Source organism: Equus caballus, chromosome 11 (genome assembly GCF_041296265.1).
Source record: "Equus caballus isolate H_3958 breed thoroughbred chromosome 11, TB-T2T, whole genome shotgun sequence".
Classification (NCBI taxonomy): domain Eukaryota; kingdom Metazoa; phylum Chordata; class Mammalia; order Perissodactyla; family Equidae; genus Equus; species Equus caballus.
Window position 1 is genome coordinate 17,271,223 of NC_091694.1, and position 16,953 is coordinate 17,288,175.

The window sequence follows — 16,953 nt, forward strand, 5'->3', positions numbered from 1 at the left end:
CTAAGGAGGTTCACCAAGTAGGAAATGCTTCCGGAACCATCCCCTCAGCAGAAGCAGCCACCTTAGACCATGAATAGAGGTCACACCCTGTAATACCACAAGACAAAAGGAGCCTGGGTCCTGAGGAATTTGTAGAGAACGGCTGCCATACTGGCCCTGGACCGCCAACCTCTGGGTGTCAATGGGAGGGAAAATGCACTTTTGCTTATTTTAAGCCACTGTCTTTTGGTCTCTATAACTCACAGACAAATATGACCGTGACTGATACTGCGTTCAATAAGTGTTGCCTACTATCTGTCGCGTGATTGCAAGTATTTAATGTCTGTCTTTCCACTAGATTGTAAGCATGAGGGCAGGGACCATGTCTGTCTGGGTCAGTGTATCCCCAAGGCCCAAGGCAGTGCCACACACACAGCAGGCATCCAATAGGCATCGCTGAACGAGTGAGTCAGTAACCCCTGTTCACGCCCTTCTTCTCCCCGGGCCTGAGCACAATCTTGAGACGTCTTTTCCTTGAAGGTCTCATGCAAAGCTCATCTCCCCCGAAAAAATTCTTCCCTATCACACCTCACTTCCTTCTGGTTCCTCTTCTTGCAGGTTACATAGATGAAGTTGTCCTGCTATTGTTAAGCTATTTGGTGAGCAAAAAGTTAGCCCCTGCATGTGTTTGTCCCCCCACCTTAACTGGACTGCACGCTATTGTGGCCGGGAAAACACACTTTCAGTTTTTTAATCACTGGGGACCTCAACCCCAATTCTTCATAAATGCATACAGTGGACAATAAATGCTTCATGAAGAAAGAAAGGGAGGGAGGGAAGGAAACCTGACAACGCCCCACCACTGAGGAGGAATGCTGGCATTTCAAGCTGAAGAGGGTGACTTTTAAAAAGGAGCAATAAGTAAAGTCAAAAAAGACCAGTAAGAATGGTAGGGAACAAACAAAAGAGAAGATTCCCAAGAGCCTAACTTGGAAAAAATTTCAAAGGCAAATTGGTGCATTTGAAAAGGCGGAAAATATGGAACTAGGGGGACCTGGGTTGCACTTCCACTAGCTATGACCTTGGGTGAGTCATTTCACCTCTAAGGATCCGTTTCCTTATTTTTCCAATTACAAGTTCTGACTCAATCGTGATCTTCTGGTTGTGTTCCAAGGAGCTCAGTTAGAGTCTCCAAGAAGCTGGAATTCAGCCTCACCTCCTCAGCTTCATGCATTGGCTTCCTCATAGAATTTAGTTTGAGCAAAAGGCTATGGGGCTAAAACAAAGTTTGAAACCCACTGGAGTCAATGACCCACCCCGCCTCACTACAGAAAGATCTCTGGTTTTATGATTCAACCAGTTCACTCTCAAAGCTGGAGCCCCTCCTCAAAGAAGAAAGGATACACGTGGTCCTTGGCCCTGCCTCTTCAACCAGACTGTAAATTCTGAGAAGGCGGATCTGGGCTCATGGTTCTCAGTTCCCCATGCCAAGCTTCTCATTTGGGCTTGCGGAATCTCAGCCTGGGCTGGATTTATAGATGTTCTACAAAGTTCTGTGGCTGGATGCCCTGACAGTCAGGGCAGCAGAGAGGCTCTGAAAAGAGGTATCTAATCCACCTTGGGGAGTTCTCAGGGACATAGGCACCCTCATACTGGGACGACTGGGCCCCCGAGCTTCAATAGAAGTGTTTCTGCTCACGTATTACGTTTTCAACTTTATCACATCATCCGTCGCCTTCTTCCCAATCTCTGGTTTTCTCGTCTCTCCTTTTGCACTTGCCTCTCCCCACTCCCCTGCCCTTCCAGCCTGAGACCTGTGCTCCCTCTGACCCTGACCCTTTCCAGGTGCTGAGCGGGAGTCCGGGTATGCAGCCTGGAGTTAGAGCAGGGAGTCAGTGAGATATCCAGAACCAGCAGGGCTGGATCAGGCACCAGGGGCTTTGCACTCAGGGGAAGAGTCACCTAAAGGGCCCACATCAAGAAACAAGAGCCGTAAACAAAATGTGGTCCCTACATACAACGGAATGTTATTCAGCCTTAAAAAGAAGGAAATTCTGACACACGCTACAACATGGATAAACCTTGAGTTGGGTGAAATAAGACAGTCACCAAAAGACAAACACGGTATGATTCCATTTATATGAGGTACCTAGAATAGTCAAATTCATAGAGACAGAAAGTAGAACGGTGGCTACGAGGGCCTGGGGGGGAGGGGGATATGGGGAGGTGTTGTTTAATGAGTACAGAGGCTCAGTTTTATAAGATGAAAAACTGGAGATTGGTTGCACAACAATGTGAATATACTTAACACTACACTTTTTTTTTTTATTTTTTGAGGAAGATTAGCCCTGAGCTAACATCCGCTGCCAATCCTCTTCTTTTTGCTGAGAGAGACCGGCCCTGAGCTAACATCCATGCCCACCTTCCTCTACTTTATATGTGGGATGCCTGCCACAGCATCGCTTGCCAAGCGGTGCCATGTCCGTACCCGGGATCCAAACTGGTGAATCAGAACCCGGGGCTGCTGAAGCAGGACGTGCGAACTTAACCACCGCACCACTGGGCCGGCCCTTGTACTCAACACTACAGAACCATATGCTTGAAAATAGTTAAGATGGAACATTTTACATCATGTGTATTTTACCACAATTTTTTTAAAAAGCAGCAGCAACAGCAAGGCCCACTTGAGGAGTCCCTGGTACCCCTCTCCTGCTTGTCACCTGGAGGTGAGATAAAGAGGAGAGTGAGCCTTGGAAGAAAATGAAATGCCTCCTGATTATGACTCCTCAGGCTGCAGATGCTTCCAGAGCTCTCTGCTCATGTGTCTGACCTCATATTTCCAGATCCACGGGAAACCCTTCTCTCCCAGCTCCCAGCTACTACTCATTTCTCTGGGGAATACGCATGAGGCCTCAGGTGACATTACCCCTCACACACAAAAACCCAACTCAGTTAATTAATTCATGTTAAAAAACAACTAGGAGACTGGTTGGAAGCAGGGAACTCTTTATTTACAGGGAGGGCTATGGGTCCAGGAGGCCCCTGGGACTGTGGCGCAGTGGCAAGGCCAGGACTCCTGCTCAGCTCAGTCCCTCTGGGCCTCTCACTAACTCACCCTGGGAGGGCTAAGGCCAAGGGCCAGGCACCTGAAAGAAAGTGCCCGATGGAAAAGGCATCTCCCCCTCCATACCCCAGCCCCGATCACAAACCCCACCAAGCCCAGAGCACAGGGAAGGGAGTGAAGAGGAACAGCATCGAGAGCCCAGGCCAGGGACACTCTCTTTCATCTGGGATGGGCTTGCTCACATGCAGGAGCCTATAGAGGAGGCCCCAGACCTGAGGGGATGGTCTTGCTTTGAGAGACCCTGGGAGAGGCGAGAGGACGTGGCTGATGAGGGTCAGGATAGGGTGTAAAGACAGGATACAGGGGGCAGGAGGCAGGCAAGAAGGGAATGAGGGGAGGAGATGGGAGCACTGAGAGACAAGGGGAATGACGGATGGGGCTGGGTTGCTCTCGTGATCCCCTGTGGTTTCCTCTCCAGGGGTCAGGGCTGGGACAGAAGAGCTCTGTGGCATGTGGTGGTGTTCTGAAGCCCCTGTGTAGCCCCAGGAAGGACCAGGAGGGAGAGGCTGCACTCACCCTGGAGGCTCCGCTTCACCCAGACATGATGTGCTTGACAAAGGCTGGGGAAGAAGACAGAGATCAGCCGCTGCACTTGGCCCCTCTCAGCTCTTTACTGCCTTCTCGGCCCCTTAAACTCTTCCCCCTTTCCTATACTGCCTGACTTCAAACCTTCCCACTACTCCTTCTCCAGGCTGTGATTCTTTCTCTTTTTGGGGGGTTAGTGGGAGAAGGTGGAAGAAGGGAAGAGACCTAACCTCTGCTCTGTATCCACTCTCTGCTGATACTCGATATAGATGAAATGTGCTATATTTCCTCTATTAATCCCTGCAACCTGGAGAAAGATGCCTGCATTACCCCATTTCTCAGATAAGAAAACTGAGGCTCAGAGAAGGTAAGTGACTTGACCAAGGTCACAGAGCTATCTCGAAAATCCATTCCATTACACCAGATGGAAAAGAACAACATCCACTAGGAGTTCACCAAAACCCATCTGGTGCACGTGTTCTCTAGCTCCTGGATCTGTCCTGTTCTGCAGACCTGCCTAGTCCAAGCTGTGCTGCCCTCCCATCTCTGGGTGCCCGGGGAAGCAAGGCACGACCTGATACCTTCATAATTGATGCAGCCATTAGCATCCTCTTGCCCAGCCAGCAGCTGCTCCACTTCAGCTTCAGTCATCTTCTCTCCTGGGATGGGGGATGGTGGGCACTTAATCACAGACAACAAAGGAGGGAGAGGCAAACCGAAGCACCCCCTCAAGTCTGAAGGCATAAGAGTCCTTGATCTGGGAAGCGGTCATATCAAGCGTCCCCCAAAGGCATTGGAGAGTGGAGCCAAGGGCCTCAAGGCCTTCCCTGTCCCCAAAGCCTCCCTCTCTGCCTCACAGCCACCACTGGGGGAGCGGATCAGGGCCCCAGTGATGAAGGCAGAAACAAGGACAGGAGCCCTGGGCCCTACCTCTCAGACCTCAGCAGTCATCCCTGCTCTGCCAACCTGCTCTCATCTCCCCCAAACCCTGCTGAGCAAACCCAGTTGGGGAAGATTGTTCTCCAAGAGCCCAAGGAGACAGGGTGGATCAGGATGTGATCCTCAGGATGCAGGGATCCCCATGCCCCCCAACATATGCCACCTGGGCACCTCCCAGCCCTCCATCCCACCCACTCAGGCTCCACCTCTGCCCAGCTGGCATACCCAGGGTGGCAAGGACATGGCGAAGCTCAGCACCCATGACCGTGCCATTGCTCTCCTTGTCGAAAACACGCAGCCCCTCCACGAAGTCCTCGTAGGTGCCCTGCTCCTTGTTGCGAGAGATATGCTGCAGGATGGGCAGGAACGTCTCAAAGTCCAGCATCTTGGCATTCATCTCTTTAGGCAGGCATGGGGAAGAAAAGAGAAGGTGACGTGAGCAGAAGCTCAAGGGGAGCAGAAGGTCAGGAGAGGGCCTCACCCCAGCTCTGCCAGGCTAGGACCCATCCCTGGCAGCACTTAGGGCTGAGCCGCAGCCACTTCTGGGTGGGGCACCCAGTCAGTTATCCTGGAGGGCACAGAGCCCACAGGAGAAAGGCCGGAGACTGGCTCTGGGGCTCTCTCCTCAGTGAAAGGACTAGGGCCAAAGGGAAAAGGGCCGTGACTCCACCTAGACCACTGAGCTCCAGGTGGCCAGCTAAGGGGGGAATCTGAGGGTGGCAGCAGCAGGATTTGAGGGGCCCAAAGGGCCGCATAGCCCAGGCCTCACATTCACAACTTAGACTTTGACATGTGACAGACACACAGTCACAGAGGTAAACTGATGGGATTACAAAAAGGAAATTTTGCAAAACTCTGCATTCGGGTCCCCTTACTAGACCACACTGCCTAGAACTACTCTGAATCAATAATTTTTATAAATTTGTGATTCTCTTGTGACTAGCACATTTCTTCCACATTGTAGTATGTCATGGGCTTTAATTTAATAGATGTAAACCATTTTTAAATACCAAAAATTTTGGCATTTCTTTCTTATATAACAACCCAGAAACCTCCCCCCCTCCCGAAAAAGGAAGTGTCCGGGTATCTTTTGACCTCTAAGAAGGCTTGCTGACAGGGGCAAGCTCCTGGTCCTCTGGCCCTTTCCCCCAACATCCTTCATCCTGCACTGGTGTCTTCACCAGCAAGAGGAGAGGAGGGGGCCAGAACCAGGGAAGTGAGAGGAGACCAATATGGGGTCCAGGAAGGCTCCAGAGACGGCCCACCCTGGGTGAGGGGCTCCTGCCCAGGTCAGCCCAGCCCCACTTAGTGCCCACACCTCTGAGGAGAAGGACGTGTGTGAGAGCAGCTGTTAATTCAGCCTCACATGAGAGATGACATTTACAAATGGGACACATCTAACACCACTTTCTAAACTCATTCACCGAATGCAAATGAATGAAAGAGGCATCATTACAGAGCAAATCTTGAATCTGCTCTAATTTACATTAAGCGAATAATTTGCAAGCTTTGGTGCTCTATTATCAGAAACAAATTATTTGTGATACAACTCACAGTGGTCACAGGACATCTCAGTGTTGTGACATCTCCACTGAGCCTACTGGGTAAGGGAGTGGAAGTGAGGTGGTTAGTTGTCAGATTCCTACCAAGCCTCCCTCCTGGTGTCCCTGGCACCTTGGGGTGTCAGAGGAAGACACTGAATCAATAGAATGTCACTCCTGCCCTCCAGGAGCTCCAACCTCATGGGGAAAACAAGGACAAGCCCAGGTCACATTTTCCACAAGTCAATTGAGTGAGTTGGGGTGGGGGGGAGTCAGGGGCAGGGGGAGGGTCTGGATAAACTCTTGAGTTAGGAGGCAGGCAGCCTGGGGCGGGGAGGCTGGTCTTGAAAGGCTAAAGGGGGAGAAGTGAGACAAGGGAGAGAGCAGCTGACAGGGGGCAGATCTGGTTGAGGAGACCCAGGGGAGGCGGGGCAGACACCCGGAGGTCAAGCAGCGAGGCCCATGCTGACCTTCAGCCTTGGGCTTGCCCAGGACACGCAGCACTTCAGCGTTGGTGGGGTTCTGGCCCAGGGCCCTCAGCACATCTCCACACTGCCCGTAGGTGATCTTCATCTCTCCAGTGGGGGTCCGGTCAAACAAGGAAAAGGCCTCTTTGAACTCTGCAGAGAGAAGACCTGGCTGCAGCCTCCCTGGCCAAGCGAAGACCATGGCTGGCGTTTGATCAACCTCGCCCTGGACTGGAGAGCAGGTCAACGTGGTTGATAAAATATTTCAATGTTTCCCTTCAGCCATCGTCCCAGCCCCTCCCTGGAACCCGCTCCCACTGGTCTTCTGACAACTAAAGAGGCATCCTGGAGCCTCCACAACCTGTTCCAGCACTGGGCCTGGGATCTCTTCTATCAGTCAGTTGTGCATAATTTGAATGTCTCCCCTGCCTCCACTCCTCCCATCCACCCATCCCTCCCTGGTGTAGGTGAGGTTCCTGACTGTTGGAAATGGCAGGGAAGTGAAAATAGCACTGACTCAGGAGTTAGGGTTCCTAGGTTCTCATCTTGGCTCTGGTGAGTCGCACAGAATGAGCCCACTGGGTCCCAGTCTCCTTGTGCACACACAGGAGCAACCCCACGCTCCCCTCCCATTTACTGTGAGTGTCACAGGAGGTGGCAGTATATGGAAACACTTGCAAAATGATAAGACCTGTTTGAAAGTCAGCTAATATCAGTACTGCCTGTTCCAGGCTGAAAAAGGGGCTGCTGGCCAGATAAGGTGACATTGTGGAAAGAGTCAGACCTCCCCAACTCAAGCATGATCCGCACATAGCCTTAGGCAAACTACTAACCTCTGTGCGCCCTCCTTTTCTCAGCTCTAAGTGGGGATAAAATGTCCACCTGAGTGGGTTGCTGGGGGATTACAAAGTCGCCAAGCATGGCATCTAGCACATGGTAAGGGAATCAACAAATGGTGGTTATTATTATATTTCCTGGTTCTGGAACCAGCTCAAAACTATAGGGACTAGACTCCCTGAAGGTACCAGGGCAAGTGTCCAAGGGACAAGATTAATTCCTCATTAATTTGGATTCAACCAATTTATTACTGGGGATAATGTGGACTGGGACCAGCATTGAAGTTACCTTATGCTATCGGCAAAGAAATGGTTTACTAAGCAGATTAACATTGTAAATCAAAGAAGAATGTTCTTTGAAGGACTACTTAGGAGAAAAGCTGTTTTTAATCCTCTCCAAGTACTTTAGAAATACTTGTTTCCTTAAGAGGCTGCATATGGATTATTTACAAATCACTCTATATATCAAAGCAGGTTCCCAAGACTTTTACTTGCAACTGTTTATTAGGCTTTGTATGAATTTAAGAGAGAAAAGACCACGTCTTTCACATTACTGAATAATTGAGTTCAAATTCCATTTCCATTGCTTACTAGCTGTGTGACCTTGGGCAAGTAAATATTTAACCTCTATAAACCTCTTCTCTTCTATAAACAGCACTTACCTCATAGGGTCCTTAAATTACATTCAAATTAAACACAACAATGATCCGCACATGGCCACAAGATGTATGTAAAACATCTTAACACAATGTCCTGCATATGGTTCATGCTCAAATAATGCAGTTAGTATCATCTTACTGAGTTTAATCCCAATTTTAGCACATAACTGTGTGATCTTGGCCAAGTCACTTAAACCTCACTGAAGCGTGGTTTCCTGCTGTGTAAAAAGAAAATAACACCTACCTTACCGCTTTATTAGAAGGATTTAATTTTTTTTTAACTTTTAAAGTAATTAGCATAGCTTCTGGCACAAATTCAGTGCTCAATAAATATATATTTATTAGCTGAATTTGAACTCAGACTTTTTGATCTTCTCATAGTTCATTCAGAAGAGTGAGGTCACTCAATACTGTGTACAAATATTGAATCACTATGTTACACACCTGAAACTAATATAATATGTCAATTATACCTCAATGAAAAAAAACACTAGCATCTACAAAAACAGCAACAAAAAACTTCAAAAGAACCTAACCTTAAACAAAGCATGTGAATATTAAAAAAAAAAAAGAAGAGTGAGGTCAGGTTTAATAAAAGAAATTATTAGAAGAAAGAAAAAAGAAAGAACATAATGATACTATTGAGAGTGGAACACAATAGGGGAAGTCATAAGAACAATGACCTATGATTTCAGCACTTACCATCCGCCAGGTTCTGAGCTGATAATTTCTCATGGATTGTAACTCATTAATCTTTACAAAAACCTCATGCTATAGGTATTATTATCCTCATTTATAGGCCACTGCGGGTGTGACTTCTGGCCAGTTAAACTATTAAGGAAACCCAGGAAATAGGAAGAAGAGACCCTCTGTACCTGCTAATGGTCAAGATTGCTGGGAAGCCAAGTACACATGTAAGAACCAAACACTGAAGGTTAAAATTGCTACTAGGGTGGCCGGCCCCGTGGCCGAGTGGTTAAGTTTGCGCACTCCGCTTCGGTGGCCCAAGGTTTTGCTGGTTCAAATCCTGGCCGCGGACATGGCACCGCTCATCAGGCCATGCTGAAGCGGTGCCCCACATGCCACAACTGGAAGGACCCACAACTAAAAAAAATACACAACTATGTGCCAGGGGGCTTTGGGGAGAAAGAGTGCTACTAGGAATAAACAAAACCAGTTGTGATCTTCAGGTGTACAGGAGGTGATGTTCATGGGACCAGAAGAAATCTTTTCTCAGTATCTGTAAGAGTCAGCTGCTTGCTAGAGCAATAAGCAATGGTGGTAATCCCTTTCTAGAAAGATACAGAAATCTGGAGAGGGACTGGAAAAGGAAGTTAAGGGTTAGAAGGTAGTTCCTAAGAAATTGGGACTGTATCATCTGGAGAATATAAAGCTGCAAAGGGATTGATTTGATAACTATCTTCAAATAGATGGAGGATATCTAGAGGATGCTGAATAGAGGCACAGAATTTCTGAACTGAAAAGAACCAAATACCTTCACTTTGCAGATAAGAAAATCAAGGTTTACAGAAGTGACTTGCCCATAGTCTTGTGGCCAACAGCGGCAGAATTAGAGCTAATGCCAAAGGCTCCTGATTCCAAATAACGTTCTTTCCACCATAACGTGAGAAAACCATCTTCAGCTTCACCAAAGAGCAAATGAAGAGATAGCAGGGTAAAGTTAAAGCAGGAACAATTCCAACCCAACATAAGGAACAATGCCTTCCAAGACAGAGGGATGAGAGACTAGAATGAGTTAGGCCCCAGCCCCGAAAGTTTTCATGGAGAAAAGAGGCAACCATTTGCCCAGTTGGCTTTGACCATGATTCTCATTTGGGAAATGAAAAACTTTTATCATTAGCTAATTTCCTATTCCTCATTACTGCCATTGTGTCTGAATATACACATAAGTATATATATTTAACTAAAATGCATTAAAATTAATTTTAAGAGTTTCACAGCACTCCAAACTATTGACTGAAAGCAAGTGTCCACAGGGTATCACAAGAAGAGAGTCAGATTCAATTCATTGGTTTCAGAATGCATCTGCCAGCTCTCATGCCCTATTTGTGGGTTAACTGGTGTCACTTTTTTGAAGGGCAATTACTATTAAATTTAAAACGCACATATCCTTTGACCCACTACTAGGAAGATCCCTTGGGGAAAGCAAGCTGATATCCCCCAACTGGAAGGAACCTAAAGGTCTCTCAGTGTAGGCCTGACTAAATTTAAAAGGTACATCCATGTGTGAGAATCTAAACAATTGTTTAAAAGGATGAAGTAGAACCACTTGTGTTCATTATAAAAAAAAATTAAATGTATTATTAAATAACATATTATATACTATTAAATCCAAATATATATTAAGTAAAAGGTGCATGATGGTACGTATCACATGACTCAATCTGTGGAAACTTTGTACATACATACATACACTGGTATATCACTATATATTTTTCTCAAAGAATATATAAAGACCTGTTAACAGTGATTGTCCTTGGGAGAGGAATTAGCGTGAGAGGAAAACAGGGGGAAAATATATTTATTTTTCATTATTTACTTTTAAGTAGTACATGGTTTTTTTTTTTATCACGTGCATGTATTTAATTTCTTTTTTTTTTGAGGAAGATTAGCCCTGAGCTAACTACTGCCAATCCTCCTCTTTTTGCTGAGGAAGACTGGCCCTGAGCTAACATCCATGTCCATCTTCCTCTACTTTATACATGGGACGCCTACCACAGCATGGCTTTTGCCAAGCAGTGCCATGTCTGCACCCAGGATCCGAACCGGCGAACCCCAGGCCACCAAGAAGCAGAACGTGTGAACTTAGCCGCTGCTCCACCGGGCCTGCCCCCTGTTTAATTTTTAAAACATAGTATGTGCTTAAAATCAAGGGGTTGGATCAGGTGACCTTTCAAAGTCCCTTCTAGCGCTTATGATTTCGTGTCCTGGAGGCATTTGGTAGGGGAAACAGAGGGATAAGTTGCAATGACAGTGACCCCAGCTGAAAAGTAGATACCATGTGATGAAACATTTCATTCTCAAAACACCAGACTCCTACAGAAGAGGGGCTTAGGGGCAACAGTCAGATTGGAGGGTGGGAGATCTTAAGGCTTGTCTTGAAGCTGCACTTAATAACACTTTGTATACAATTGAGAAAACAAATTGTCTTCGTCAAAGATGGAAGTCACAGTGGACTAGAACACCCCATGTCACTGTTGGCCCTGCCACCATTAGTGGGCAAGCATCTTGGCAGACTTCAGGATGAGGGGAGAGAAAGCTAGTAACCTCAGGAGGGCTTTCCAATAACAGGAACACAAATGAGGGCTTCTAAATATCTTGGATAGCAGATTTTTTGGGATGGAGTTAAAAAAAAAACAGGCATTTTTGTTGTGCATCTATTATGTCCCAGGCAATCTGGGAGAGTTGTGAGAACTCAGGTCTAGAATCAGATTGCCTGAGTTTGAATCCTGGTTCCACCACCAACTGCCTGTGTGAGATTGGGCAAGCCACCCAACTTCTCTGCGCCTCAGTTTTATCACTGTAAAATGGAGTGGTGATAGTCCCTACCTCACAGGGTCGTTGTGAGAATTAAATGAGTTAATCCACATAAAGTGCTTAAGTTATAACATGTAGTAGGTGAAAGTGAGCAAATAGCAATGACAATGTTGATGATGATGATGATGATGAATATTACCGTGATGACTACCCTCCTCCTCCAGGAAAGTGCAACAGAGAGGGTGTGGGGTGGGGGGGGAAGGTAGGGTTGTTAGTACTCACCTTCGATCTGGTCGGCAGTGAAGTCTATCTGTGGGGAGGGAAACACAGAGGAATGAGGGCTGGGACCTGCTAAAGGCTTCCAAAGGAAGCAGAATCAGCTTCCACCACAATTGGGTCACCTCCAGCAGGCCACTGACTAAGGAGACCATGGGCACCACATGTCCTGATAAGCGTGAGCACCAGTCTCCTGATGAATGGGCCACACTGACGCCCCAAAATAACGCATCCTCCAATGTTCCCAATATCACTTGTTCAATGATGGCTCCAAGTGACAGGGAAAGAGAGAAAGAAAGATTCTGGATAACTTTAGAATCTACATTGACTCCCTCTTATAATTACTTTGGGTCAAATGTAAATTCCTCATCCTCGACTATAAACTGCCTCAGTTTCACCCCTTTAGTCTCTCCGTACTCCACAATCCTTCCACAAGCCACACTTCCTCTTCCTTTGGGCACCCACCACTCATCCTTGGACTCCCTTTTCTACCTCATACTGTCTTTGAATCCACCTCCTTCAATGAAGCCTTCCCCCATCCCACTCCATCCCAACCCCTCCTTCAGCACATGTCCTTCTCAGGCGCCCTGGGACAGCAAGGGAAGTTTGGGCGGGCCCTCAGTGCTTTGTAACTATTTTCCAGTCATGTCGTTATGGGTACTCTGACTCCTTGAAGCTAAACTTCCCTCAGGGCAGGGATTTTTTTTTTTACTGTTCTCTGAAATGCCTGGCACAGAGTAGGCCCTCAAAAAATATTTGTTGAGAGAAGAAATACATTTTGGACTTTCTCCCCAATGCTTAATAATTCAATGCTGAGTACAGAAGAGAACAGCAGGAGGCTCTGAAAATGAATGACGACGAACAAGCTTGAATCATCCATTTAAAATAGGATCTTGTATGTTACTTCACTGTGCTTATCTACCACCCCCTCCATCCCCTCTTCACTGGTGGTGGTAACCAATCCTGGAGCATCTTCTTCATGCACCACCCTTCCTAGTTCCAATTCTGCTGCTTGTGCTATACCCACCCAGGCTGACCTCCGTTAATGAGGACCCCTGAAGGTGGCTGGAATGAGCTAGGACAGTGGGAGCGGGTTACACTCTTGAAGCCGGGTACCCCAGGGTTATGTAAATATTCAATAAGAACACGATTAACCTTCAAGCTTGTTCCCAACACAGACACAGATGAAAAGAAGTTAATTTCGTTAATTTGCTGTTTTCTTTTTTAACCTGAGGGGTGACTCAAGGGTCACAATGATTTATGAGCTTGTTTTGCAAAAGAAAAAGAATGCCTTTAAGGAAGTTACTATCGCCAGATAACCAGCCCCCAGCTGCTGATGCTCCGAAATCTGATTGCCCAAGGGTTTATCTAGAGTGAAAGAAACACAGACTTCCCCTTTGTTTCTCCAGCTCGCCTCCTCCCAAGCCCTTAGCTCTATAAAACCCTCTGCTTTCTTCTTTTGTGAAGGTGGATTTGAGAGAATCTCTCCTCCCACCTTCTCATTTTGGCCAATCCTAGTAAATTTTTCTCCACCTCCAAGCACCAGTGTCTCAGTGATTGCCTCACTGCGCACTGGGCACAAACTTGAGATTAAGAGGTTCAGTATTACTCTGCTGGGTTGCAGAGGGGTTGGGAAGGGAGCCAGTTGTGCCTGGGAATGGACTTTGCCAAAGGTGGGGGGGAGGCAGGGATCAGGAAGTTAAAGGAACCCCCTAAACGGGCTAAAGGCTGCTTTGCACTAACTCTCTGAGGAGAAGGTACAGTTAGCCTTACTTTGCAACGCTTTAAGTCCCAGGAGTATATATGTAAGAGAAATTAGCATAAACACATGACATCAGAATATGTGGTCATCACTACACACATCAGGCTTAAGTTCACTGTTGTTCTAACTTTGAGCAAAGAATCTTCTAAGCAAAGGAAGTGGGTAAGTACAATAATAGGGAAAACAGCCCTCCTGAAAAACTACTTTTTTCCTCCACTTTAAAGCAGTTCCAACAACTCCCAGGATTAGAAAGTCCAGACATGGAAAAGAGGATTGCAACCAGTGGGGGGAAACTACAGGAGGTGGGTGGATGGAGGCAAGTGATAGGCCAGGGACCAGGCCTGGCAGCGAGTGTCCCACAGGGGTAGTGGATTATCAGAACAAATCAGAAATAAAGGCGTCCTGATGGGGGAGACAGTCAGCTTTCTTTGCCAGACTCTGCCCATAGAGGGAGTGACATAAGACTTAGAAAACCTTTAGGTACTTTTAAGGTCTTACACCATGCCTCAGTTTCCCCAGAGTGGGCCATAACTAAGCCCAGGGCTGGGGCAACTGCCTCCACCTCTTGGCCAAGCCAGTTCTGCTTAACTCCTGCCCCTTATAGGGGTTACCATAGATCAACCCCAGGGTTCCTGGCACATTTTCAGGGTCTCTGGGGGTTGTGGGTACTGGGAGGAATCCTGAGACGGCTCGGGAGGGTCATCCAATTAGAGCCCTGTGTTTGGTTTCCATGCCCACTTGTCACAGAACTTGGTCCTGAGCTCTTATTTCAATCTGATTCCTCACAACCCCTAGCTCTGCCCTAAGACTCATATCCCCAGGGGCCTACCACTCCCAACCTGTTATTAATAGCTCTTCATACCAGCGGCCACTTGACTTCATACATTCTGGTGCCAAGACTTAAAAGTGCTTTGAGCTCCAGAGGCCTCTGACCCCCTTCTTCCTCAGCCCATCCCCTCCCAGTTCCATTCCTTCAGCAGCTGGGCCAGATAGTTGGGAGGCCGAAAATGACTGAGTCAGCAGTCAGGACCTACACTAGCTCCAGGAAGAGGAAGCTTCCAGTGTGAAGGGAGCAGGGCGGCCAGAGAGGGAATAGGGAACCAGGCCCACCTCCCTCACCAGGTTAGAGAGAGGGTCTCAGCCCAGGACGGACCAGTCCTCTGCATACTCCAAATAGCAGTCCGGGCCACAGCCACAGCAGGAAGGGCCCAGCTGAGTAGAGAAGAGGAGAGGGAATCAGGCTCTCTCACCTTATCTGGAGGCTCCCTGTGCCCCACCCCCCACTCACTGCAGGGATCTTTTCAAGTGAACCCATTCCCAGAGCCCCAGCACACACAGCATGCTCCCTCGCTGTTTACCTCACTTACTCCAAGTTACACTGGCAGTTATCATTCTGAGCCTTTTCTCCCATAAAGACATCATACGACCTCTGAGGAAAGGGTCAGTCTCTTTTACTTCACTATGGCGGCCCCTACAGTGCCTTAAAAGAGGTTAGATGGTTGGTTGGTTGCACCTCCCTGCCATTCCCAACTCTGCTGGACAAATTTGGGCTGGACAAATTCCTCAGACAGAGCAGAACCTATCATTGAGGGGAAAGGCCTACAACCCAAAATACCCCTCACCAGCCCCAACACCTGCTCCACTGCCCCATGGACTGTGAAGTGTGGCATGGATACCACACCGTTCACCCGTCAAGCCTCCGAGAAGTAGACCTCTAAAGAGCTCCAGGGCAAATAGGATCGTGAATGTCATCCCCACCCCCATCTCAGTGGCTGAGGCTCACTCACCTTTACATTCTTGGGGTCAAAGGCAGCTTCCTTGGAGGGCTCAGGAGCTGCAGCAGGGGCTGGAGTTGGGGCAGGAACAGGGGCTGGGGTTGCCTTGGCAGCTTCCTTCTTAGGCTCAGGCTTCTTGGGAGGCATGTTGTCTTGTTGGGATCTTCCGTTGAGGTGGGACCTAGGAAAGAATCAAGAGATGCGGCGCCTGGGAGACAAGACAGGAGACTGGGCTGCCTCCCTCCCCTTTTATCCTGGGCAGGAGCCCCCACAGAGGGGCTCAGTGAGAGCAAGAGCAACTGCTGCTGACTATAAAAGGAAGAAACACCAGCAGGGCACAGCTGACAACTGTGTATTGTCACCAGGTTTGGGGCTACCAGTCCCCTTCTCCTCCCCCCACACTTCACACTCCTCACAGCCTCCACCTCTGGGACAGACTGACCCCTTCCTGCCAATTGGTGGAAACTCAAGGGGGACAGGAAAACAGACCCTCTCAAAAATGCCAGTCCAGCCAGAGAGATGAGCTGACTTGAGCAGTTGATAACCCTCACACAAAGCCCACGGGAGGGTCATGCTTTTTTTAGCCCCTCCCAGGCAGAGGCAGCCCACTGCACATTCCTTTTAAGCCAAGATCCTTTAAGCTGAGAGCCACTGTGGGGCCTGGGCTCTGTTCTGAGGCTCAACTCTCCGGCATGGAGCCCTGAAGCAGCAGCTGCTCAGACCAACCCACGCTGTCCCACACCATCCCAGTCCACAGGGTGAAACCCTCCATCTTCCAGAACAGGCATCCCAGGAACTCCACAGACTCAAGTCCCTTGGTCTATCTACCTACTTACTGCCCACCAACCTTGATCATTCATTCAACAAGTACTGAGCACTTAACTCCTGTCTGGGAGGGCCAGGGTGAGAGGCAGAGAGGCGTGGCTGAAAGTCGATGAGACTGGAGGTCAGAAAACTTGGGTCTTGTTTACCTCTAACTCATTCTGTGCCCCTGGGTGTGTGTGTGTGTGTGTGTGTGCGTGTGTGTGTGTGTGTGTGTAGCGTTTACTATGTACCAGGCTCTGTTAGGTGCTATTCCTATAAAATCTCGTTAAATCTTCATTATTATTACTCCCATTTTACACATGGGGAGATTGAGACTAAAAGTGGTCAAGTTCAGCTAAGTATCTACGAGCTAGATTAGAAGCCAGGTGAAGTCTGACTTTAAAGTTTATGCTTGAATAATTGATATTAATCCCATTTATGAGGGGGACATGTATGTTTGTTTGTTCACCAGAAAGGTCAGGATGAATACACACTCAACAGTTAACAGAAGATCACCCTGGGGACCTAGAGGGTGAGGGCATGAGGACGACAGCAATCTGCAGTTTTTTACTTTTTCACTTCCTGTATTAATGGAAATTTTTATAAGCATGTGCTGTTTTTATTAAAAATGCTGAAAGTCACTAAAATGTTCAGAAAACAACAACAAAAGCTTATCCACTGCACAGAATTGCTTTGAGCTGAATCTTGAGACTCAACAGTTCAGAGGATAAAGAGAAATAAAGCTCAGAGAGGCAGAAAAGTCACTTT

At 47.7% G+C, this 16,953-nt stretch overlaps 1 protein-coding gene across 1 annotated transcript; it reads right to left on the reverse strand.

The window, feature by feature from the left end:
* Window positions 1–2,968: 2,968 nt before the first annotated feature.
* Window positions 2,969–15,778, reverse strand: MYL4 (myosin light chain 4). Its single transcript, XM_001501534.5, has 7 exons — window positions 15,394–15,778; window positions 11,851–11,878; window positions 6,579–6,728; window positions 4,793–4,966; window positions 4,210–4,287; window positions 3,620–3,663; window positions 2,969–3,125 (listed from the first exon to the last, which is right to left on the reverse strand). Exons 1-6 carry the CDS (start codon window positions 15,526–15,528, stop codon window positions 3,635–3,637), a joined length of 594 nt encoding a protein of 197 aa, XP_001501584.1. The 5' UTR covers window positions 15,529–15,778; the 3' UTR covers window positions 2,969–3,125; window positions 3,620–3,634.
* Between the last annotated feature and the right edge of the window lie 1,175 nt (window positions 15,779–16,953).

What these genes read in the sequence shown, in the direction of transcription:
- MYL4 (XM_001501534.5), bottom strand. Translation starts at nt 15,528, where the DNA reads ATGCCTCCCAAGAAGCCTGAGCCTAAGAAGGAAGCTGCCAAGGCAACC. An exon ending in TTGACCCCAAGAATGTAAAG is followed by an intron (nt 11,879 to 15,393) that starts GTGAGTGAGCCT and finishes CCCTCCCCACAG; the next exon opens with ATAGACTTCACTGCCGACCA. An exon ending in GGGCAAGCCCAAGGCTGAAG is followed by an intron (nt 4,967 to 6,578) that starts GTCAGCATGGGC and finishes GCCTGCCTAAAG; the next exon opens with AGATGAATGCCAAGATGCTG.